The sequence below is a fragment of the Cherax quadricarinatus genome, chromosome 76, assembly GCF_038502225.1.
Source record: "Cherax quadricarinatus isolate ZL_2023a chromosome 76, ASM3850222v1, whole genome shotgun sequence".
Taxonomy (NCBI): Eukaryota; Metazoa; Arthropoda; class Malacostraca; order Decapoda; family Parastacidae; genus Cherax; species Cherax quadricarinatus.
Window position 1 is genome coordinate 2,470,314 of NC_091367.1, and position 25,287 is coordinate 2,495,600.

At 36.7% G+C, this 25,287-nt stretch overlaps 1 protein-coding gene across 4 annotated transcripts in view; it reads right to left on the bottom strand.

The window, feature by feature from the left end:
• Positions 1 to 12,078: 12,078 nt before the first annotated feature.
• Positions 12,079 to 25,287, bottom strand: part of Mtl (Rac family small GTPase Mtl) — a 31,583-nt gene continuing 18,374 nt past the window's right edge. For all 4 annotated transcript variants that reach the window (XM_053798338.2, XM_053798335.2, XM_053798337.2 and 1 more), the window contains exons 5-6: positions 24,406 to 24,566; positions 12,079 to 20,673 (exon numbers count right to left, since the gene is read on the bottom strand). In XM_053798338.2, coding sequence (XP_053654313.1) covers positions 20,596 to 20,673; positions 24,406 to 24,566 — 239 coding nt within the window. In that variant the 3' untranslated portion in view covers positions 12,079 to 20,595. The remainder of the gene's footprint in view (positions 20,674 to 24,405; positions 24,567 to 25,287) is intronic.

Genomic DNA, 25,287 nt, shown 5'->3' on the forward strand with positions numbered 1-25,287 from the left:
CCATTGGACCACTATGCATGGGTTTAAATTTTCTGGTGCTAAAATGCATCAAAATACTTTTACCAGTCATTCTGTTGTCTTTGATCCTCCATTGTACCTGTATGGCTCCCATATCCCTGAGAGTGATACGGTCAGATTTCTTGGCCTTCTGTTTGATCGCCGGCTGTCCTGGAAACCTCACAATACCTCCCTGAAAGCAGCTTGCTGTAGCCAGCTGAACTTCCTTAAAACCCTCACTCATCTTTTGTGTGTGTGTATGTGGGGGGGGGGGGGTTATCGTTGAACTCCTGCATTCAGGCCCTAATTTTATCGAAACTAGACTATAGTGACCAGATGTGTTCTGCAGCCTTTCCTGCAACTCTTTCTAAACTTGATCCCATCCATCATCAGAGATTGCGTTTGTTTAGGTGCTTTTCGCTCCTCCCGTCAAGAGCCTAAATGCAGAGGCGAATGTTCCATCCTTGAAAGATTGCTGTGATGCCCATTGCTTCCATTATTTTGTCCACTTTCATCACCCTCACAATCCTACATACAGGATAGTAACGGACATTAATGGAGGTCCATTATTTATTTGCCGCCCGTTTTCTCTTCATCTTCACTCTTGACTTCTCTTTAGTTGCCACCCCTTTATATGTACATCTAGCATCTAACTTTTCTCTTTCCTCTTGGGAGGTTCCAACAGTTCGTGTCTGTTCTTCCCCACTGCTGTGCGCGAAATCTCAAATACCTACAATGGCTTCTCGCTCCCTTTTTCTTAATCACTTCTGGTCTCATTCTTGGGCCATTGCAGTTTACATTGATGATTCTGAATCCTCTGATGGTATCAGGTTTGCAGCAGTGTTCCCGGATAGTGCTGTATGAGGTCATATATTAGACTTGGCTAGCATCTTTACAGCTGAACTGTATGTGATTCTCATAGCGATTATCCATATTATGCCCAAGCCTACCTCATTGTTTGTGGTAGTCTCCGACTCCTTTAGTACTTTGCAAGCTATACAAAAATTTAATTCGCCTCATCCCATAGTTCTTCATATACAACTTTGGTTGTGTCACATTTCTAGCTAAAACAAAGAAATCGTTTTCTGCTGGGTACCTGGGCGTGTTGATGCTCAAAGGAATGAGGAGGCAGATTCTGCTGCATGATCAGTGGAACACGACCTTCCAGTTTCGTATAGAGGTATTCTATTCTCATTATTTTGCTGTAATCTCTAGCCACCTTCGCTGCTGTTGGTCTGAATTGATTCAAAACAAGTTACACTCTATCAAGCTGAGTTTAAGATCCTGGTCTTCTTATAATTGATGTGGTTGGGAGACTACGCTTTCCTGTCTACACATTGAGCGCACACATCTTACTCATGGGTATCTCACGGAGAGGCGCCCAGTTCCACTCTTTGTGAATTGCCAAGTTCCAATTTCAGTTTGCTATATTCTGTTGGATTGTCCAGTCTATCAGTGAGCATGCAGAATTTATCTTTGACATAATCACTGCTCTAACACCCTTACTTTATCTTCCCTTCTTGCTGACAGCCCCACCTTTGACACACTCCCTCTGACTTTTTGTCAGCAATGGATTTATTGCACAACCTTTGATTACACTTCCTTTAAGCACTATTCACTGACCTTACAACCTCGACCCTGCAGCGCTGTATGACCCTGGTGGTTAGCGCTTGGTTTTGATTATTGTAATAAACAAATGTCAGGAAAACCAGTTAGCTGGACTTGAGTCCTGGAGGTGGAAAGTACAGTGACTGCACTTTAAAGGAGGGGTTTGGGATACTGTCATTTTGGAGTGACTATATACTGTTGTATCTGGGCACCTCTGCAAAAACAGTGATTATGTATGAGTGATGGTGAAAGTGTTAAATGATAATGAAAGTTTTTTTTCTTATCGAGTTTCTTTTGGGTCACCCTGCCTTGGTGAGAAACAGCTGTTAAAAAGAAAATAATCAAAGGAAAGCATTATACCCATAGGGGTCATATAATGCCTAGGAATGGAAGGCATTCAGGTTTGATCCAAGGAAGGGTAGAACATGTCCAGTTTTTTTTTTTTTTCAACAAGTCGGCCGTCTCCCACCGAGGCAGGGTGACCCAAAAAAGAAAGAAAATCCCCAAAAAGAAAATACTTTCATCATCATTCAACACTTTTACCATACTCGCACATTATCACTGTTTTTGCAGAGGTACTCAGAATACAACAGTTTAGAAGCATACACATATAAAGATACACAACATATCCCTCCAAACTGCCAATATCCCAAACCCCTCCTTTAAAGTGCAGGCATTGTACTTCCCATTTCCAGGACTCAAGTCCGACTATATGAAAATAACCGGTTTCCCTGAATCCCTTCACTAAATATTACCCTGCTCACACTCCAACAGATCGTCAGGTCCCAAGTACCATTCGTCTCCATTCACTCCTATCTAACACGCTCACGCACGCTTGCTGGAAGTCCAAGCCCCTTGCCCACAAAACCTCCTTTACCCCCTCTCTCCAACCCTTTTGAGGACGACCCCTACCCCGCCTTCCTTCCCCTATAGATTTATATGCTTTCCATGTCATTCTACTTTGATCCATTCTCTCTAAATGACCAAACCACCTCAACAACCCCTCTTCTGCCCTCTGACTAATACTTTTATTAACTCCACACCTTTTCCTAATTTCCACACTCCGAATTTTCTGCATAATATTTACACCACACACTGCTCTTAAACAGGACATCTCCACTGCATCAAAATGACCCTCACCTGTAGGGGTCACATGTTTAATGCTTTCTTTGATTATAATAATGTAGGGTGTCATAATGCCATGAGAATTGGAGGTGTTCATTGATGTCAAGACACTGGTTTCGTAAGAGTACCTGGGGAATGCACTTGGAGGAATGGAAGGCAATCAGGTTCAATCCAGGGAAAGGGACAGGTTCAAGTCCTTAAATCATAAGCCCCTGACTGGCACCAAGGCTGAGGGGCAGAGGCTAGTTCTGTTAACAACTGAACTATGAGGCCTCATGCTTCTCTCTCTTCATATTAGACAAAATAAAAGATTGTAAAATGCAAATGTGTCATATATTATTTATTGAAAGTCATGTTAGCTGTCCATGGGTATTTTGTGATACAAAATGTTGAGACAAAAAACACAGAAGGAAATTGATCTTATAATTTGTGCATCACAAAGACACTGAATAAAAACAAGGAAGATGCAATAACCTTAATCAACATATACATAACTTTACTCAAAAATAAGTTTAAGATTATAAAAATTAAAAATTAATTTATCTATTTATTGAAATTTATAAATACAGTAGCCCTAAATATTAGGGAGTACACAGTGTGTAGCAGAAGCACGTCACTGCTTGTGTCACCAACCCAGCACTCTGTGATGATTTCTTACATCTTCCTTGATCCTACCTATCAAACACAACAGAATTCATATCTAGTTAAGGTTCAAGACTATTCTGAAAGCTCTGTAATTATCAGATAAAAACAACTTGTATAGTTTATAGGGAACACAGTTGATAATTATGCTAATAGAACACTATCTTTTCATAGATGGAAGCATTTGATTCCATTCAACAGGATTAAAATGCTAAGCTTGGTTACATGAACCACACTGGCATTTTTTGAAAAGTAACAAACATTTTAAAGCTTAACCCTTAAGCTGCTGATGACGTAAATTTACGCCATCTGGGAAAATACCGACGTCTATTTACGTCAAAATTCTTGGGCCTCCAAAATGGTCCTAATTGGTCAGAGAAAACAGGTCTAGGCCATAGGTGTACAGGGCATTGTGGGAGCCAGGAAACACCATTTCCTTAGTATTACTGAAAAATAAAGAGAAGTGACATACAGTACTACATATAAGAAAACACAGGAATAGGTCACATTCAAACTTCCTGTCTCCATAAGTACTACTCCAATTGTACTCATTCTTGTCTTTTTACACTTCTAAAGGGTGATACTTTTTGATAAATTAATTTTTGTATTTTTCATTTATTTTTTCAGAATGGCTGGCACTCAGGGCACATTTATTTTAGACCCTTTGGCAGTTTAAGGGTTAAGTAATTACAGTATTTTGTTTTAGCACATTTTAATGGACTGGCAAATTAAATTGCAATTACAGTAGCTGTAGCAGGTTGTGTTCCTGGACAAGGCAGGTCTCAAGTTTGGAGCAGCAGAAGATTCATCACTATGAAAACAAACAATGTATCCTCCACTGGCATGATTAATCTTGCTTGGAATTAGTAGGGAGAACTTTTCTATGTCAAGTGTATGGCACTCCACAGTACAATACAGTACTATAATTTCCCATACAGATTTTAGTGACTGTCACAGAAAACACTACAGAAAGACAATTACATGTCTCATGCAAATATACAATTTCACTTCATATCTGAAACAAATTTAAAATCTATATTCAATACCTGAAAATTTCATAAGAGGGAGGCATGAGTTTTATTGATAAATAATAATTATATAGATATCTAAGTTGTTTGCATTAGCATTTCAGATTTAATATTTTCATAATTTCCGGTTACATATATGATCTTTGTATGTATTCACATTTTAAATGTTTTTTCCCTCTCTGTTTTGAGTGCCCTTGTCTAGTCTTCCTCAAACTCCTGGTTACCAAGTATATATTTTTACATCTTTTTAGAATAAGCCAGTGGAAATGATGACTTTGAATAATAATAAAAATACTGGTAATAAAGAGCTGCTGTACAAGCTAACACCACAAATGCCTCTCATAGGACTGAAAATCAATGATGACAGAAGACACAGTGATATTCTGTGCCTTCAACTGGTTGTAGAATTGAAAGAATGGGACAGCAGTTCTATACTAGGATCAGTATCTCTAGCATCCTAGAGAAGACAGCAGTGCAAATACTGTATTATCTACGTAAATACGAGGCACCATGAGCAATAGGGAAAACTGTCAACATCTGAAAATGACAAGCCGGTTAAAATAATGTATGTAAAAATAATACTATGTATTTTGAGAACATATTTTTTTTAATTCACAAAGTTATGTTTTTATTTTAACAATTTAAGATAATGATATTGCCCCCTGCTACTAGTGGTATCTTTTATGTAGTAGTAGTAGTAGTACAGTATATACAACTTTGCTGCAGATTACAACTGAAGAATAGACAAGAAGTCAAGTGTTCTGATGAGAGTAATTGCTTTACTTCAAATTGTTTAGGTAGAGCAAAAGCTTTCCCATATGCATGAAAAATATACTAGACAAGGACAAGGAGATTTTTTTTGAGCTTAAGTAACATATGAACTTGAAGAGAATTGCAATCTTAAGTGTTTTTTATGACAAATCACTGCTGCATATCAACTGTGACCCTCCTTAGTAAGTAAGTTTATTCAGGTATACACAAATACAGTTACATAGAATTATCATACATAGCAGCATATGTGACGAGAACCTAGGATAACCCAAAAAAGTCAGACAGAGTGACTTATTTCCATTGAGGTCCTTCTCTCTGATAGAGTCCTTCCCTCAACACCACCTCTACCATGCAACACTAGATGACACTAAAGAATTTAGCACTGTCCATGATTACGTTAGCAACAATATGACTTGAGTCCTAGTGTCTGCCTTCTAGAGAAGGGGTGGGATGTACAGTGTCCATCCTGTGCAGGAGGGGTGGGGATGTAGCTCAGAGGGTCATTTGAAGTGTAATCTCTACATGCCCCTGGTAAGACAGTTATTGAATGCATGTTGGTGGATGGATTTCCTTTTTTGTAAGTTGCCCTGCCTTGGAGGAATATGGCTGTTGTTAAAAAATAATAATTTCAATATGACTAATAAAAAAGTGACTGTAATGCTTATTATATTGCTCAAAAATTATCTGACATAATTTTTAATTGATAAAATAAGCAAAAAGGAAATAAGTCAAAAGAATTTACTAAGTTACAAGTGGCCCATAGAAAGATGAAACTAAAATCTACCTAAGCCAAATGAACTGAGGGATACAAAATTTGATGAGAAGTGACATGACAATGCACATGGAGAGAGCACAAAGTAGTCACCAGCACAAAAGTACATATCACTGGGTCTATGATAGTTATTAGTTTTATGAGGAAGTATAAACCCATATGGTCACATAATGCCTGGAAAATGAGAGGTAATCGAGTTTGATCCAATGTATGGTGATGATCATTATGAATAAGAAATAAATAAGCAGGAAACTGAAAAGAACCTTAGAGAAAGAGACATCTCATCTACAACAGAGGGACAATCGAAGCCCAACAGATGGTGCTATACTATAAAAAACTTTAGAAATATTCAGATATATAGAGGAGTAGAATGAGGCAACCAGCCAGCAAATTGCTGAAAAATATAAAATAGTATAAGTCTTTATTATAACATATTGCTCCTCTTAAAGGTTTATTCATTTTATGAAGAAGGAAGCCCACAGAAGTCATACAGCACCTGGGGAAAAGGGGGCCAATCAGGCTCCATCGAAATGCAGGACAGGAAAAGTTCTTTGCATCAAGAGCCCCTAACTGGCATTAAGGAACCTTTCCTAAGGAGAGGAATTGCCATAATCTTAAGTGTTCAAAGTATGCAATTCATATGCACAGTGGACCCCCGTTTACTGGCCGGTTCGGTCATCGGCCAACTTGGTTATCGGCGGGTTTTTCGGCACCTGGTTATCGGCCGTTCGCTCGGTTATTGGCTGTTTTGGACGCGTCCATCCGCTGGCTGGGGCAGCTTGCTCTTCAATTTGGCTTTGTCTCTCGGTGGCTGAGGAAGCTTCTGCTCATACATCCAAACATTTTGCTTGTTTACCATTGTTTTTAGTGGTTTTTCTTGCAGTGCAACTGTGAAATAAGTAAAGATGGCTCCAAAGAAAGTTCCTAGTAAAGCTCCTGTGGTACAGAGAGTGAGAAACACCATGGAATTTAAGCATGAAGTGATAGAAAAGTCTGAGAGTGGAATGAAGGTGATGGAACTTGCCAGGATGTACAGCAAGAATAAATCAACAATTACATACATCTTGGCAAAGAAAGAACAAATCAAAGATGCTAATGTTGAAAAAGGAGTAACTTTTCTAACTAAACAAAGGCCACCAATAATGGAAGAGATGGAAAAGTTATTATTATTGTGGATTAAGGAAAAAGAATTAGTGGGAGACAGTCTGTATAGTCCTTGTGGCTTAGCGCTTCTTTTTGATTATAATAATAATAAAAGTGGGAGACAGTGCTATGAGTCGATCCTTTGTCAGAAGGCAAAGCACTTGCATGAGGATCTTAAAAAGAAAATGCCTGGAACAAGTGCTGCAGTTTGTGAATTTAGGGCCAGCAAAGGATGGCTTGATAGATTTAAGAAGCGTAGTGGCATACACAGTGTTGTAAGGCATGGTGAGGCTGCAAGTTCTGACAAATGTGCAGCTGAAAAGTATGTTTATGAATTCCAGGACTATGTAAAGGCTGAAGGATTCGAACCCCAACAAGTGTTCAATTGTGACGAAACAGGCCTGTTTTGGAAGAAAATGCCAAACAGGACCTACATTACCCAGGAGGAAAAGGCACTGCCAGGACACAAGCCTATGAAAGACAGGCTTACTCTTTTGTTGTGTGGTAATGCTAGTGGGGATTTCAAAGTGAAGCCTTTACTCGTGTATCACTCAGAAAATCCCAGAGTGTTCAAGAAAAACAATGTCATGAAGAATAGATTGTGTGTTATGTGGAAGGCTAATCATAAGGCATGGGTCACAAGGCAAATTTTCAAAGAGTGGGTTAATGATGTGTTTGGTCCAAGTGTGAAAAAATAACTCCTGGAAAAGAAATTGCCACTCATGTGCCTCCTGGTACTGGATAATGCTCCTGCACATCCTCCAGACTTGCAAGACCAAGTGTTTAGGGACTTCAGTTTCATCACAGTGAAGTTCTTGCCTCCTAACACCACTCCTCTCCTCCAGCCCATGGACCAGCAGGTCATTTCTAACTTCAAAAAACTCTACACAACAACAGTGTTTCAAAAGTGCTTTGAAGTGACCTCAGACACTCAGTTGACCCTAAGAGAGTTCTGGAGGAATCACTTCACTATCCCCCATTGCATAAGCCTTATAGGTAAGGCTTAGGAGGGAGTGACTTCCAGGATTTTGAACTCTGCTTGGAGAAAATGGTGGCCAGATTGTGTCCAAGAGAGGGATTTTGAAGGGTTTGAGGCTGACCCTGACCCTGCCGACCCTGTGAACTCTATTGTGGCACCTGGAAAGTCCCTGGGGTTGGAGGCAAGTGGCGAGGATGTGGAAGAGTTGGTGGAGGACCACAGGGAAGAGCTAACCACTGAAGAGCTGCAAGAGCTTCATCTCGAACAGCAACAGACTGCAGCTGAGGCACTTTCTTCGGAGGAGGAAGAGGGAGTGAAGGAGGTGCCTTCTTCAGAGATTAAAGAGGTGTGTGCAATGTGGACTAGGGTGCAAGCTTTTGTAGAGAAACACCACCCTGACAAAGCCGAAACAAGCCATATCTGTAACATGTTTAGTGGCAAAGCCCTGTCCCACTTCAGGTAAATCTTAAAGAGATGCCAGAAACAAAGCACTCTGGACAGTTATTCTGTAAGACAGGAGTCCAGTGATTCTCAAGCTGGTCCTAGTGACAATAAAAGACAGAGAAGGGAAGTAACCCCAGAGAAGGCTTTGCTACCTAAAGTCATTATGGAGGGGGATTCCCCTTCCAAACACTAACTCCTCCCTCTTTCCTCCTCCCTATCTTCCAGAAGCCAGCATTAGCCTTCAATAAAGGAATGTAATACTTACATAATTGTTAAAAAAATTAAATTTTTTTGTGAATATTTTTGTTTGGAACGGATTAATTGTATTTCCATTAATTCTTATGGGAAATATTAATTCAGTTATTGGCCATTTCGGTTATTGGCCAACCATCTGGAACAGATCATGGCCGATAACTGGGGGTCCACTATTTTTTTATGTTAAAAGCTAATCTTCAAACTTAGTTAAGATACAGAGGTGAGGTATAGGTGCAATCAAAGGAGAGCCAATAGGGATGGGAAGATTGGACTCATCCAATATTAAGAGTCAAAAGAAGACAAAGTGCTGTTTGCCTTGCCACTGGAAGAGGGAGTAATTAAGCTATTAGAATGAAACAAGGCAACATTAAGAAAACTGCCAAAATTACGCTAGGTATTTTAGCAGAGATTAAAGGGAGTATCCATAGTCCAAAGATGACAGCTTACTACATTTTGTTTAACCCTTAAACTGACCAAACGTAGATCTACGTTCATGTGCATTGCGCTCCGACCTTGATTTTCCCCATTTGAAAGCATGTTAAAAAAATGTGGATCTACGTTCGGAGCCTGCCGCACGTCAACGTATACCTACGTTTGGACAGTTTAAGGGTTAAAACAACTTGTGCTCAGATGTAAAAAGAGTGACTTTTCTAGCAGATATAGCATATTACAGTACATGTAACAAAAAAAAAAAAAAAAAAAAAAAAAAAAAAAAAAAAAAAGGGAGTTAGGTAGAATATCATTTGATACTCAGTCCTAAGGCATTCCTTTATACAGGTAATTTATGTATGTTAAGTACAGTACAATATAAAACTGTGCATTGTCAACAATATTAGTTTCAGAGAGCTGCTGTCAGAAACCATGCAATAGAGTACATACATACGGCAACAAAAAGATTCGTTTTATATTCATATACCTGTATTGATTTAATTTTGGGAAAATTAGTATTCCAAATATAATCTACTAGATTACATTAATACCTGCCAGTGATTAACTGACCTAATTACATAAAAAAAATATTGTATGCTGACAGTTCTAACCTACATTACTGATTCTGTTGCTCTATTACAGTCTATGAAGCCCAATTTTCCAGCCATTTCTGATATTACTTTTAAGGAGGGATTTTTTCACATTAAACCAGTCTTCTTAATTGATGACATCTAGGGGGGAAAAACTGATACTTTAGTGCTTAAAAAAATATATATATACATACATACAAACATACATACATATAAACTATTAGAACTTTGAAATACTTTTAATGATCATTCTGTATTCAGAGATCTTCACATTTATGACTTCATCCTGATAATAAGACTAACACACACCTGATGATGTTACTGCATCATATCAACAACCATTTGTCTGTTTAAAAAATAATGAAAACAAAACTAAGATCAATTCAATACAGAAACTTACATTTACTGAAATACCATCATGATAATAAGTAATCGACAATAAGAATATTTACTGTAACAGTTACCAAATATCCAGTATCTAATTATCAAACTAGTGTAAATTTTCTAAAAATTAATGTACTGATTAAACATTCCACACATTTCATTGATGTTTTTGGCTAGTGACTAGATAATAAAAAAAAGAAGAAAAGTCTTTCAGATTATGATGAGAAATTGTACAGTATTTAACTTTACAACAACAACATCCACCTCATCATTTCTTGAGACTTGACACTTGAGTTTCATAAATCTAAGTTTATAAAATTATCAAAGGACACAGCATAAGAATTAACAAGCTAGCTATATGTTTTTTCTCTCTTTTGAACATACTAACCATCTTTTATATGAATACATGAAGAACCTGCAAAAATTAGACATAATTAGACAAAATTATACATAAATAGCAATGGGTACATTTACTTAAGTTGCTCCTATTTGCATATGGCACACTCAGTGATGTAACAGCCAGTGTTGTACTTGATCACAACTGACACAACAGCGAACAAGAGAATGACTAAGCCGACAACATTTACCTAGTCTCTGAATGTGCCACAACTGGTCAGTCTACACTTTCATATGCACACTTAATCTCAGCTACAAAACATATCTATGAACCCTGAACCTGTAACCACCAAAGCTGCATAATGTAATTGACAGGGAAGTTTTGACATTTTTACATACTGATCTAATGATGAAATACTACACAAAAGAAAACAGCTTGACTTAAAAACCAGTAGTCGTGTTTTGTAATCACACAAATCTAGGCAATAGGCTGCTTGTTTTCAGTTGATTTACATTACAAAAGTTTCTATAGGCACATCTTAAAGTCCTTAAATCTACCTGGTTAACATTAAGCTTGAAAATTTATTATGATAAAAAAGAAGCGCTAAACCACAAGGGCTATACAGCGCTAGAGCTTGAAAATAATAATGTGGAAATTTTATTTATGTAAAGCCAATAACTTTTTTTTATGATATAGTACTCTATGCATGTGTGCATACATGTAGTGCTTTTTAGGCAAAATGGTTAAATAAGCCAAATTTCTTATTTTTTTTATTTTCATTTTATGTTCTTATGGAGATTCACAAATTAAAATATGCAAATACTGTACAACAATTTTCACCAAACTTACTGGCAACCTATCATAGCATTATTATTAGTCATGGAGTGAGCACTGAACCTAACAAGGAATCAAATAGAGCCTGGAGAATAACAGTCTGCTTCAGTTCAAGGAAGAAAAGTTCAGGTCCAAATCCTTCGAATAATAATATAACCAAATCAAGCACTAAAAACCAAAGGTTAAAAACCAAAGGTCAAATCCTTGGAACAAGCCCCTCACTGGCTTTAAGGAACCTCCCTTGAGGGGGCAACCTAGCATAATTTTTTCAAAATTTGAGCTGCCTAATATACCATATATGTACTCGAGAGTAGGTTGAGGTTTTAAAACAAAATTTTTAAAAAGTAGGGGAAACAGTTGATTTATTCATACTATTCTGAGGGGTTCAAACCTTCATCCATTTTGGGCCTACTGTACACTACATTCTTACATGTTTAGCGCATCATAGATAAAAACACACACTAATATTCCAACTTAAATATACAAATAAATTTGATAACAGCCAGTAGTTTCACTTGCACCAACTATTTCTCTTAGTCTGTTAAATTATTACATTATTATTATAATAAAAAAAAGCACTAAACCTACAAGGGTTGTAGTTTGTTAAAAGTAACGAAAGCTGATGACTGCAGACTTGCCCAACTGGCAACTGCTCCCATCCTCAAGACTAATATTGTATTTCTCTTTTCAAACACTTATGAAATGCAAATTATAACTGCATAGGGTAATGTAAACAAATATTACTATTCAGTTTATTAAAATCCATCAAATTATTCTGTTGGTCATCCTCAGTGCCAATTTAACTCATCCTAATCTATTAATAATAATAATGTAATAAAATGAACTGCTAAACTCGAAAGGGTCTCATTCTAATTCAATTTTATCATATGAATTATCATCATCATCATTTACTTCATCGTCAGACATTTCAATCCACAAAATGTCATGTGTCCCCTCAAGTGAACTGGGGACATTACATCTCTTAAATCTAATAATTTCAGCTCAGACTTCACCTCTACCCTCTGTACAATCCATTTGCATTATATTGGAGCCCTTGTGCTGCTTATTTTGGTAAACATCTCAACTTTCTTCATCCAATAATATAACTCACAACAAGTGCTAAATCCATCATCCTAATGTTCCATTTCTTTCTCATATGACCCTTGAAAACTTTATTTATAAAGGCATCCCATGGTTGTGAAAGGTTTGTTATATATTAGTATTGGTATTTTGTAGCTGATCTCTAGCAACATTATTGTGCCTTAAACATATCTCATATGATGAGACTTTTCCTTGCATAATATTCTTGGTTGGAAACTTCAAACTTTCTGTAGCAACATTTTTTTAATCCATCTTAATCCATTCATCTTTTATTGTGAACATGGATGACTACATTTTGGGAATACTGTTTTTCTCTTGAAAACTACCATTAGCTCCAATTTAATACTGTCAGCCATGCATGACAGCACAATAGTGAATCTAGTTTTTTCATGGACCACTGTCTTGACTAACACAGTTTTCTCTCTAACTTTATTCAGCATTCATGTTCCCAATACAGATATCCATTCAAGACAGAGTTCTACATATGATCTCCACCCTCTCACTGTTAAGCGTGAAGGTATGGTCTGGCCATAAGTGAATGGTGTTGGGAAGGTAACTATGTAGAAAGGGAGAGTGAGTCATGTGTGAGGACAATAAAAAATAATATAAAAAAAAAAGGCAAGCGAGTTGTAAAACTCCGGGCCAGTGTGTAAGCCACTGAACCAGCTGGCTACATTAAGATTCATCCAACTAGGTATATTTATACACCATTGGGAGGTTAACACAGGCCCCACTGTGACCACAAATGCAAGTTTTTACAGATGAATCTTCTGCCAGCCATGGCCATAGCAAACTCTAGCTCTTGTTCCCTTGAAGCCGTCATCTTGACTCATGAAATCATAATAACGCAATTGCCAACAAACCTCTGTATGGATGGGGTTAGAACCCATGGCAAACGAGTCATAAAACTCCAGGCTAGTGCATAAACCACTGGGCCAGGTGGCTACATTATAATTCATCCAACTAGTTATTTTCTTGTCCTTCTCTACCTGTTAACAACTGACAAGAACTAGATTTGGATATCTGTGATGGCAAATAGAACAGCCTACAATAAATAATAAATCAACAGTTCTTTACCAATCTCTATCAAACAAATATGAAATCTCAACCAACTGTCAAAGTGAATGGGAAACCAGATGTTACTGATCAACCAAGTGGTGATCATGAGTAATCATATTTTGTTGGAAATAATAATAATACTTTCATGATTTTGCAGGAATAGTACGAATCTGACAAGAGATGAAACGGAAATAGTTGGATGCAAGTGGGACTTGCCTAGCATGAGCCAGTAGACTTGCTGCAGTGTTCCTCTGTTCTATTAAAAAATGGATAGGTGTGAGGACCTGCTTAGTATGAGCTAATAGGATTACTGAGGCATTCTTCTATTCTTACATGTTCTTGTGTAAAGAACACATGAAGGTAAAAATAGATTTTTGATTATCATGAGAAACCTCTGAGGAGTAGAAAATGGAAATTTTAGTTTCTTTGATTATGGTACTAACAGGTTGCAGCTTGTTTGATCAGGAAAGGATCTGGATAGCTACCTGTGGGAGCAGTGAGAGATCTGAGTATCTATTTGGATTCTTCATTGTGTTAGTTAAATCAATCAAGTTGTTCAGTCTTGCAGTTTTCATATTCGTAATCTCTGTTCAGTCAGAAAATACTTCTCCCCAATAGCCTCATGCTGTAAGGAAGAAATTATTCACAGAAAGAGCCTTTCTTATGCAGTTCCTTGATTTTTTAACAGGTTGCCAGTGTCTATTAAAGAGTCAGGAATTTGTTCATGCTTCCAAATCTCAGTTGGAAGCACATCTCTTCTCCAGAACTTATGATCCTGATGACTATACTGTTACTCTTGAATAAATTTTTAGCATTTCTTCATTATTGTTGTTGCATTTATGGTTTAGTGTTTGCGCACTTGTAAAGTTTGTGAAAGAACCAGTGCTCAACAAAGTCCCAAACTATTACTACTATTATTATTAATAATTTGATGTGAATTAGATATGCCTAGCATTTGATTATCTCTATTTTTATCCAAAATATTTTGAAGTTTTTGGCCCCATTTTACATTTTCACTACTTTCTTCAAGTTTCAGCCCTAATAGTTACTGCATCAGGACCATCTGACCTGTTCTGAAGTCATCAAAAGCTGTCATATTTATAAATGATGTGCAAAAAATTAAGGATTCTTTGGAAAAAATCTGGAGTTATACTAGAATACCTTACTGTATATACGGTAGCTTAATCCCAAACACAGGCATCTTTAGCCTAACTTTATTTAACATTATCATCAATGCAGCACTTCAATTTTCCACAGTAGAAAAATGAACATAAACTCTGCTTGTTTTGCAAGAAGCTAAGGTGATCCTTGCCAAATAAGCTAAGATGCAAAGTTTTGCCTAAAAAGCCTAACATATAGTACATATAGTACATGTTTAGGGAACAAATTCAAATAAATTAATGAAGACTGTATATAAATACTTCTCTTATTTTATTTTCAAGTTGTGTCATTTATACCAATGACCAGTTTTCTTACACTTTTGTGTTGGGATGTACTGTGTCCTGATGTATGTATATGTGTGTATGCATGCAAGTATGTATGCATGCATGTATGTGTACGAGTAAGTATGAATATTTTGAAGCATGTTTTTCATTAAGACACACACAATTTGGTTAATTTGAAGTTCGTGAAGCTGCAATGTGACCTACAAGTGCATGAATATCCTACAAGTGGGATAAATATAAAAAATACTCTGAAAATATAAAGCACAGTAAAGAACTCTTAGCCACCAGCTGAGTATCAGAAGACCTGATGTAATTGTAGGTATTAGCAATTTTCTGTGATTAACCCCTGTCACCATGGAGACAAGACACATTATCTGCTTTGTGGCTTTTGGGTTACCTAAAAAATAGCAGCAACATGTAGTATGCCTCTGTCATTACATACTATCAAGTCATTTTTCAAGGGAAACCCAAATTTAAATAATTTATTATCTCAAGATTCAAAAGCATGCAATAATAAAAAAAATTATATAGATATATACATATACAATACAATCTTGGACATACAACTGAACCTAATAAATATATATTTAAAGAACATGCACTCATATCCTCACTTGCTGCTAAAGGTTTTGTATGCCAGAATTTGAGTTTTAAAGCTAGTTATAGTTTTTTTGTTGTCTCCATTATTAAATTAAATACCTTAATTCACAGCTAAAAAAATTGATATACAGTACTTCATTAATATTCAGAAACTAGCCAGTGACAAAAATTACTTCATGTATGGAACAGTATCAATGAAAAATAAACTAGAAACATAATTGTCATATTTACAAGGTACTTTAAGTAGTAATGTATTTTATATTTTCACATTCCAGTGGACTCTCATTACTGTAGTTATAAAAAATGGTAAAGCTGCAGTACCTGTCAAAGCTATGTAGGGTGGCAACCTCTCAGAAATTTAACATTTAAGTATAGATTTTTGATGTGATTAATCTTTCCGCAACAAGTTCTACCTACCTTGCATGATCCCAGGATCAGATGCACCAGCACTAGTCCCAAAGTTTTGTTTGGTAACAATCCCTATAATATCACTATTCTGAAGTAAAATTAATGAACTAAATGCAACACCCTCTACATAAATACTTGAATTAAATTACATCGCAACCGCATGAAAACACATCATAGGGCACATTTCTGCCATGTTAGCACAATATCACAATGGACCTACAGCACATTGCTATTCCTGAAATAATTAGAAGACCTGATATCTGGAACACAAGAGAGAGAGGTTCATCTTAGGGACAGAGGGCTAAACCAAATACAGAATCTTGCTACCACTGATGCAGTATTTGTAGAGGAATCAAGAGAATTTAAATAAACAGTTATAAACATTACTCAGCTGAAATGCTAGAGTGAAGAATATCACAAATACAAGAGGAGTGCACCACTTCTCTCCACGCTTGTGTACCTAGTCATGCACAAATGTGTGTTTCTCTGTTTATGTGTATATACTTAATGAATGTAGGTTAAGGTGGACACCACATTCATTACCCCAAACAAGTCCCAGGTTAATAATAATAATAATAATAATAATAATAATAATAATAATAATAATAAAGAACCCTCAATAAAAAGAAAATATTTTATGACATACTAATACATTTTTGTTTTTGCAACCTCTTCACATATCTTACATGTCAAATTAAGTAATATCAGAAGCATAAATTCAGCAAAAAATAACCCTTAAGAATATATAAACGAAACATATGTATACAGTCTACTATTACAGACTCTTCATGCAGACACCTGTATGCATATTTCCACAAATGACACAAGAATAAAATGCAGAATTTATTTTTGTACCTGTAATGGATGCAACGTGATGAACTGAACTCTAGTGATAACTGATTAATTGACAGCTATTACATTAAATAACTAGAGCGATCTCCATGGGGAAGTGGAACAGAATTCTTCCTCCGTAAGCTATGCGTGTTGTAAGAGGCAACTAAAATGCCGGGAGCAAGGGGCTAGTAACCCCTTCTCCTGTATATATTACTAAATGTAAAAGGAGAAACTTTCATTTTTCCTTTTGGGCCACCCCACCTTGGTGGGATACGGCCGGTTTGTTGAAAGAAGAAGAAGAACTAGAGCGATGAATGTCAACTGATTATGTTAGATTACTCCTAAAACAAGCAAACTGTATCTTAAGAGGAAATCAATTATCTGCATAACAAGACATTCCCCTGATTAAAAACAGAACTTATTTTTGAAAAAATCAAACCTTAAAGTTTAGGCTTCATGTTAGGCATGCTAAAGTAAAAAAAAAATGCATCTTTTAAATATTACAAATTGAGCATGCTGCTGCTATATTTTTTATCAACACATCAGCATTTCCCATCCTAGCAGGGTGATACAAAGAAGGAAATACTCAATATCACTTATTCTCTAGCTGCCTTTCCACAAGTGTACAAACATCACAATTCAAATGACCCTCCAAACTATAAGATACCAATCCAAGCTGCTGTCCTAGAGCATATATGCAAAAGCTCATGTACACTAAGTAACTGATGTGCCTTGTTTGGCTATAATAATTATGCATATAGTTAGTTGAGCCTTTGTCATTCTTGAATGTAAACAGAATAAATATAACTTTATGCTGAGGAACTTCCTCTGATAAAAGAACTAATATCAAACCTTTGGTAATTTGACATAGAACACACTTAGGTCAAGTATTACAGTAAACCATTTTGAATAGCTTTAATGTTAGTTACTGGTAGAGCATATCTATGGAATGCAATGAATCAACTTGCTACAAATCACTCAATCCACATTCCAAGAACAGTATTACTTCATGCTGATATTTAGTTTATCACTTAATAAACTTATCAGAAACTTTTGTGTACAATATACCCCCTCATTTTTTTCAAAATTTCTGAAATTATATTCACTGATGTATACAAGAGTGGTAGATAATATCTTCAAGACTTTTCACTTACCTCAGAAAATTAAAGAGAATCAAAGATTATAACTTTCAGTGAATCTTAAGTATGCTGTGCAATATTCACATTGAATAAAATTAACATTTTTTTTTTTTCAAGATTTGTGAGAAACTGACAAACTGTGCTAATGCTTAAGAAACTTGTGTCTAATCCAATGGTCTAATTGGTTAAAATAGTGAAGTTTTGATTACATATATATTCTAGTTCTGTTATGTTTCATTAAGAGTACAATATGCATGACCATCATCATTAAGACTCAATACTTGGATTTTTATTTACTTTAACCGTGCCTGTGTAAAATTATGCTTAAAAACAAGGTTAAGCTCTATTAATGCTATCTATATTTACAATAATTTGATGATTATATTGCAAATATCTTATATTTAAAGAAGGCTGACAGTTAAACAAAACTTTCTTAAGACACGGTAATTGTTTTATTCAAATAAACTTGACTATAGCCTGAGAATATAAATCACACGATTTGCTTTTGTCCATGCAACTACAATTTATATATATGGGTTTAACATTTATTACTAGTCAGCAATACATGTAATACTTATTATGAATTTTGGAGACCAATTTACTTGCTGCACTCAGCCTTCCTTTAGTTCATTGCTTTTGGTATGAATCTTTCACCCAAACTATGATGATAATCGACAACTTGAAAGAGCTAAAAAAAAAAAAAAAAAAAAAAAAAAAAAAAAAAAAAAAAAAAAAAAAAAAAAAAAAAAAAAAAAAAAATTATATATTAAAATTTACTTGTTCATTTCTATGACAACTTATACAATAACTGAAGAGATAATAATGGCCTTATGAAAGAATAAGAAAGAGTTGTAAAACACAGAAGCACCATGAATTAGACACTGATACTTTTGACTGTCCAGTGGAACACTAAGACTGGACATAATTCAGCAACTGGACCCCCTTCAACTATATCTCATGCTAAGGATATTCTAAGGGGGAGGGGGATCATAATTTGGTAATTTAAGCAAAGTAATGACATAAACGGACATATTAAAACATACTTATCTTTTACAAATGAAGGAAACTTAACTAATTCTATTTAGTGTTACCATCTCACAAATAAAAGGTAAATCATTAATAAGATACACTACACAACGTTGATGAAATATAAAATTTTTACATGTCAATGAAAGGCAGCCAGAAACAAAGTTTCACAGCTATCAGTAGTTGCCGTTTTAAGTGTACATGTTAAAAAAAAGAGCCGTGAAAATGATCCGAGATCAGGCATAAAAGGAAACTCTGCACCCTTCTTTTAATTACAAATTAGCAGAGAAAGTTGCACCTAGCCAACAGAGTGTCGAGTACTGAATCTCTGATATCACACCACACAGCTACAACTGCCTGTAGGGCAATGCAAGGCTTGCTTTCTAGAACCTGGTGAGTTTGAACTGCAGTGTAAGAGCTTCATAGGGACTCTAACCCAGAGCTAAAACTTGTTAACCCCTTTAGAGTTGAGACATGAAAGTGCAGGTCATAAACAAGGTTTGGTAAGGGAAACAGGAATCTGAGGGGTAAAGGAGGCAGGGACCTCCAACCTCAAGGGGACAAGAAGGTTTCACTGGTGGATTGTATATATTATGAACACCTCAGTTATCCAGGGCATTCACTGGTCTTGAAATGTTGAATTATTTACTTATTTACAATATTAAACATCTAAAACTCTGAGATACAAATTCTTTATCAGAAGAGCCAATCAAACCCTGTTAATATACTGCCAGGTCAATTCAGATTCCTCTATTATCACAGGTATTTTGTAAAGCAGTTGCTGTTCACATTACTCCAGGGTCTCTCTAATGAGTAACAAGAGTTATTTAAAATGTAGAGAAATTCAAAATAAAGCAATCTAAACCTTTTGCCAGCTGAGTTTTGGATATATACTGGATACGAGTAAAACACCATAAACGCTTGGTTTCAAGTAAAACAAACACATGCATTATTGTAACTAAAAAAAATTATGCATCATTTCAACACATTAAATATAAAACATAAAGTAATTTCTTAATAATATAGATGGCATTGTGCATTCTAGAATGTACTGGATAACAATAAATAGGAATAAGCTCTTGTTGGTACCCAAAGATAGAGTTATACTGATTAGCAGCTGCTGCTCAAGTAGGATAACTTACACTCACAGACAAAGATATGCATGTCTGTATATTTACACACACACAAGCACTCATGCATCCACACACACACACACACAAATGCACATGTACATTTGTACAAACACCCATACATGTAATACCGAACTAATTTCTCTACATTTCATATTCTTTTCCAAAAAAGATTATCCTGAAGTTCCTAGTCAGCTTCCAACTAGCAACACTATTTCAAGAACAGCTGCACATGATTACATACAATCCCTATCAAATGTATGTAAAAAGAAATAATCACACATTTGGCTTAACACAGCTAGAAAATACAAGGCCAAATATAACAATATTAAAAAATTCAAAATGCAGGTTTACGGAAAAACACCAATGGTGAAAATAACCTATCTGGTCACAAATATTGCTTTTAGTTGGAAATGGGGCAGAAACCTGACTTAATACTCGCTTGACTGGGAATCTGAGGCAGAATGGGGGAGACAGCATTAGAGATAGTGGTGGGACTAGCCAGTTTTTCAACCTTAGAGGACTGAGCACTTGCGCTGTCTTCTCTTCATGGGTTCTGGCCGGAGTACTGCCCTCACAGCTTCATCAAATACCTGAAATATATAGTACACATGAAATACTAACATTAAATTAATGTTCATAGGAGACAAATTGTAGTTCTGAGAAACTGCATATTTTTTTTTTTTTTATTATCACACTGGCCGATTCCCACCAAGGCAGGGTGGCCCGAAAAAGAAAAACTTTCACCATCATTCACTCCATCACTGTCTTGCCAGAAGGGTGCTTTACACTACAGTTTTTAAACTGCAACATTAACACCCCTCCTTCAGAGTGCAGGCACTGTACTTCCCATCTCCAGGACTCAAGTCCGGCCTGCCGGTTTCCCTGAACCCCTTCATAAATGTTACTTTGCTCACACTCCAACAGCACGTCAAGTATTAAAAACCATTTGTATCCATTCACTCCTATCAAACACGCTCACACATGCCTGCTGGAAGTCCAAGCCCCTCGCACACAAAACCTCCTTTACCCCCTCCCTCCAACCTTTCCTAGGCCGACCCCTACCCCGCCTTCCTTCCACTACAGACTGATACACTCTTGAAGTCATTCTGTTTCGCTCCATTCTCTCTACATGTCCGAACCACCTCAACAACCCTTCCCCAGCCCTCTGGACAACAGTTTTGGTAATCTCGCACCTCCTCCTAACTTCCAAACTACGAATTCTCTGCATTATATTCACACCACACATTGCCCTCAGACATGACATCTCCACTGCCTCCAGCCTTCTCCTCGCTGCAACATTCATCACCCATGCTTCACACCCATATAAGAGCATTAGTAAAACTATACTCTCATACATTCCCCTCTTTGCCTCCAAGGACAAAGTTCTTTGTCTCCACAGACTCCAAGTGCACCACTCACCCTTTTCCCCTCATCAATTCTATGATTCACCTCATTTTTCATAGACCCATCCGCTGACACGTCCACTCCCAAATATCTGAATACATTCACCTCCTCCATACTCTCTCCCTCCAATCTGATATACAATCTTTCATCACCTAATCTTTTAGTTATCCTCATTACCTTACTCTTTCCTGTATTCACTTTTAATTTTCTTCTTTTGCACACCTTACCAAATTCATCCACCAATCTCTGCAACTTCTCTTCAGAATCTCCCAAGAGCACAGTGTCATCAGCAAAGAGCAACTGTGACAACTCCCACTTTATGTGTGATTCTTTATTTTTTAACTCCACGCCTCTTGCCAAGACCCTCGCATTTACTTCTCTTACAACCCCATCTATAAATATATTAAACAACCACGGTGACATCACACATCCTTGTCTAAGGCCTACTTTTACTGGGAACTAATTTCCCTCTTTCCTACATACTCTAACTTGAGCCTCACTATCCTCGTAAAAACTCTTCACTGCTTTCAGTAACCTACCTCCTACACCATACACCTGCAACATCTGCCACATTGCCCCCCTATCCACCCTGTCATATGCCTTTTCCAAATCCATAAATGCCACAAAGACCTCTTTAGCCTTATCTAAATACTGTTCACTTATATGTTTCACTGTAAACACCTGGTCCACACATCCCCTACCTTTCCTAAAGCCTCCTTGTTCATCTGCTATCCTATTCTCCGTCTTACTCTTAATTCTTTCAATAATAACTCTACCATACACTTTACCAGGTATACTCAACAGACTTATCCCCCTATAATTTTTGCACTCTCTTTTGTCCCCTTTGCCTTTATACAAAGGAACTATGCATGCTCTCTGCCAATCCCTAGGTACCTTACCCTCTTCCATACATTTATTAAATAATTGCACCAACCACTCCAAAATTACATCCCCACCTGCTTTTAACATTTCTATCTTTATCCCATCAATCCCAGCTGCCTTACCCACTTTCATTTTACCTACTGCCTCACGAACTTTCCCCACACTCACAACTGGCTCTTCCTCACTCCTACAAGATGTTATTCCTCCTTGCCCTATACACGAAATCACAGCTTCCCTATCTTCATCAACATTTAACAATTCCTCAAAATATTCCCTCCATCTTCCCAATACCTCTAACTCTCCATTTAATAACTCTCCTCTCCTATTTTTAACTGACAAATCCATTTGTTCTCTAGGCTTCCTTAACTTGTTAATCTCACTCCAAAACTTTTTCTTATTTTCAACAAAATTTGTTGATAACATCTCACCCACTCTCTCATTTGGTCTCTTTTTACATTGCTTCACCACTCTCTTAACCTCTCTCTTTTTCTTCATATACTCTTCCCTCCTTGCATCACTTCTACTTTGTAAAAACTTCTCATATGTATATGTAATGCATATGTATATGTATATGCATATGTAACAATAAAATTTACTTGCTAACTCATCATATTGTAGTGACTTAAAAAAATCCCATTATACAGGCAAAAAGGCATGTCAATATACTAAGTTCTTTTCTATTTTTATGTCCATTCCAACCAAGTTGTTGGCCATAAACCATCTTGCTCTCCACCATCTTTTCTCTCTCAGGGCATTAACCACAGCACCTAAGGAGAACACCAGTAATGCCTGAAAGCACCAAGGAAAGATTAAACAAGAAGCTATTACAATGGAAAAGAAAACGCAGGTGATAGATGTGCTTTGAGACAGTGCATGTTATAGAAATGGTCCAGATGACCAGCACAACCTATTAGGCAATGTAACCTCTGCTTCTTTTGAGAATCTGCTGTACGTACAAGGAATGGAAGACTAGATGTCAGATTGGAAGGGAGAATGGAGAAAGTCAATGCATTACGATACTGTACTTGGTAGTGGATATGTCAGCATATACTCGTCATTGAAAGATTAGATAAATCCCAGAAATGATAAGAAAAGGTTGCAAGAGCATTTAGATATCTTTACATCTTAAGAATATACCTTAATGGATGAAAAACAGGAATAGAGAAATAATAAGATATTATTGTAGTATGAAAGGTATTGAGTGTAGAACTAAAAATGGTTGGACTATGTAGAAAAATTGAGCAAGAAAGTTTGATAAAGAGGGTATATAGATCAAAGGTGAATAAAAGGTGGTGCATAAATCAGAGGCAAATGGAAGGTGGTGCATAAATCAGAGGTGGATGGAAGGTGGTGCATAAATCAGAGGCAAATGGAAGGTGGTGCATAAATCAGAGGCAAATGGAAGGTGGTGCATAAATCAGAGGCAAATGGAAGGTGGTGCATAAATCAGAGGTGGATGGAAGGTGGTGCATAAATCAGAGGCAAATGGAAGGTGGTGCATAAATCAGAGGCAAATGGAAGGTGGTGCATAAATCAGAGGCAAATGGAAGGTGGTGCATAAATCAGAGGCAAATGGAAGGTGGTGCATAAATCAGAGGTGGATGGAAGGGGGTCCTTCAATCAGAGGGGAATGGAAGGTGGTGCATAAATCAGTTGTGAATGGAAGTGTAAAAGGTATCTGAGAAAGAGTTGTAAGGAGGTATACAATCAGTACTGAAAGATGGGGAGTTTAACATCTGGTAGGCATATGCAAATGGGTTCCAATGAAGGCAAGTGGTTTCAAGATTTTACATGTTGTTAGTGAGTATAAAACTGTAACATCTAATATATTTTGGGAAAGTGGTTATATTCTTTTTAGTTTGGAGGTAACATGTAGTACTTGCATTAATACATAATTAATAAGCAGAAAATGACTGCATTTTCTACTTTTGGCCAATCTACCTTGGTGAAAAACTGATGATTAAAAAAAAAAAAAGTATGTATGCAATGGGGATGGTATGGAAAAAGAAATAAATTCAGTCATACAACAGTAATACCTGCTTTAGTCCTCGTTGTGTTAGTGCTGAGCATTCCATGTATTTCACAGCTCTGATTTTATTTGCTAGTTTTTGGCCTGCTTCTCTCTTAACTGGAGATTGTCCCTGGTCAGATAGGAGTGCTAGAGTCTCCTTGTCTTCTCTTAGGTCCATTTTTGTGCCTATAGATGTAGAAATAAAAATATGTAAATACATATACATATACTGTACTGGACAGGTTATAACAGCCACACCAACAGTTCCTTTTATAGGTAGTAGGTTGGTAGACAGCAACCGCCCAGGGAGGTACTACCGTCCTGCCAAGTGAGTGTAAAACAAAAGCCTGTAATTGTTTTACATGATGGTAGGATTGCTGGTGTCTTTTGTCTGTGTCATATATATGCAAGATTACAGGCATGTCTTGCTACTTCTACTTACACTTAGGTCACACTACACATACATGTACACGTTTATTTATACACACTCATCTGAGTTTTCTTTGATTTTATCTTAATAGTTCTTGGTCTTATTACTTTTCCTTTTATATCCATGGGGAAGTGGAATGAGAATCTTTCTTCCGTAAGCCATGCGTGTTGTAAAAGTCAACTAAAATGCCGGGAACAATAGGCTAGTAATCCCTTTTCCTGTAAAGATTACTAAAAAGAATAAGAAGAAAATTGTCAAAGTGAGAAGTCTGAATGTGCATGGATGTTGTGCAAATGATAAGAAAGAGATGATTGTGGATGTTATGAATGAGAAGAAACTGGATGTCCTGGCTTTAAGTGAAACAAAGCTGAAGGGGGTGGGAGAGTTTCAATGGAGAGGAATAAATGGGATTAGGTCAGGGGTTTCAAATAGAGTTAGAGCTAAAGAAGGAGTAGCAATAATGTTGAAGGATAAGCT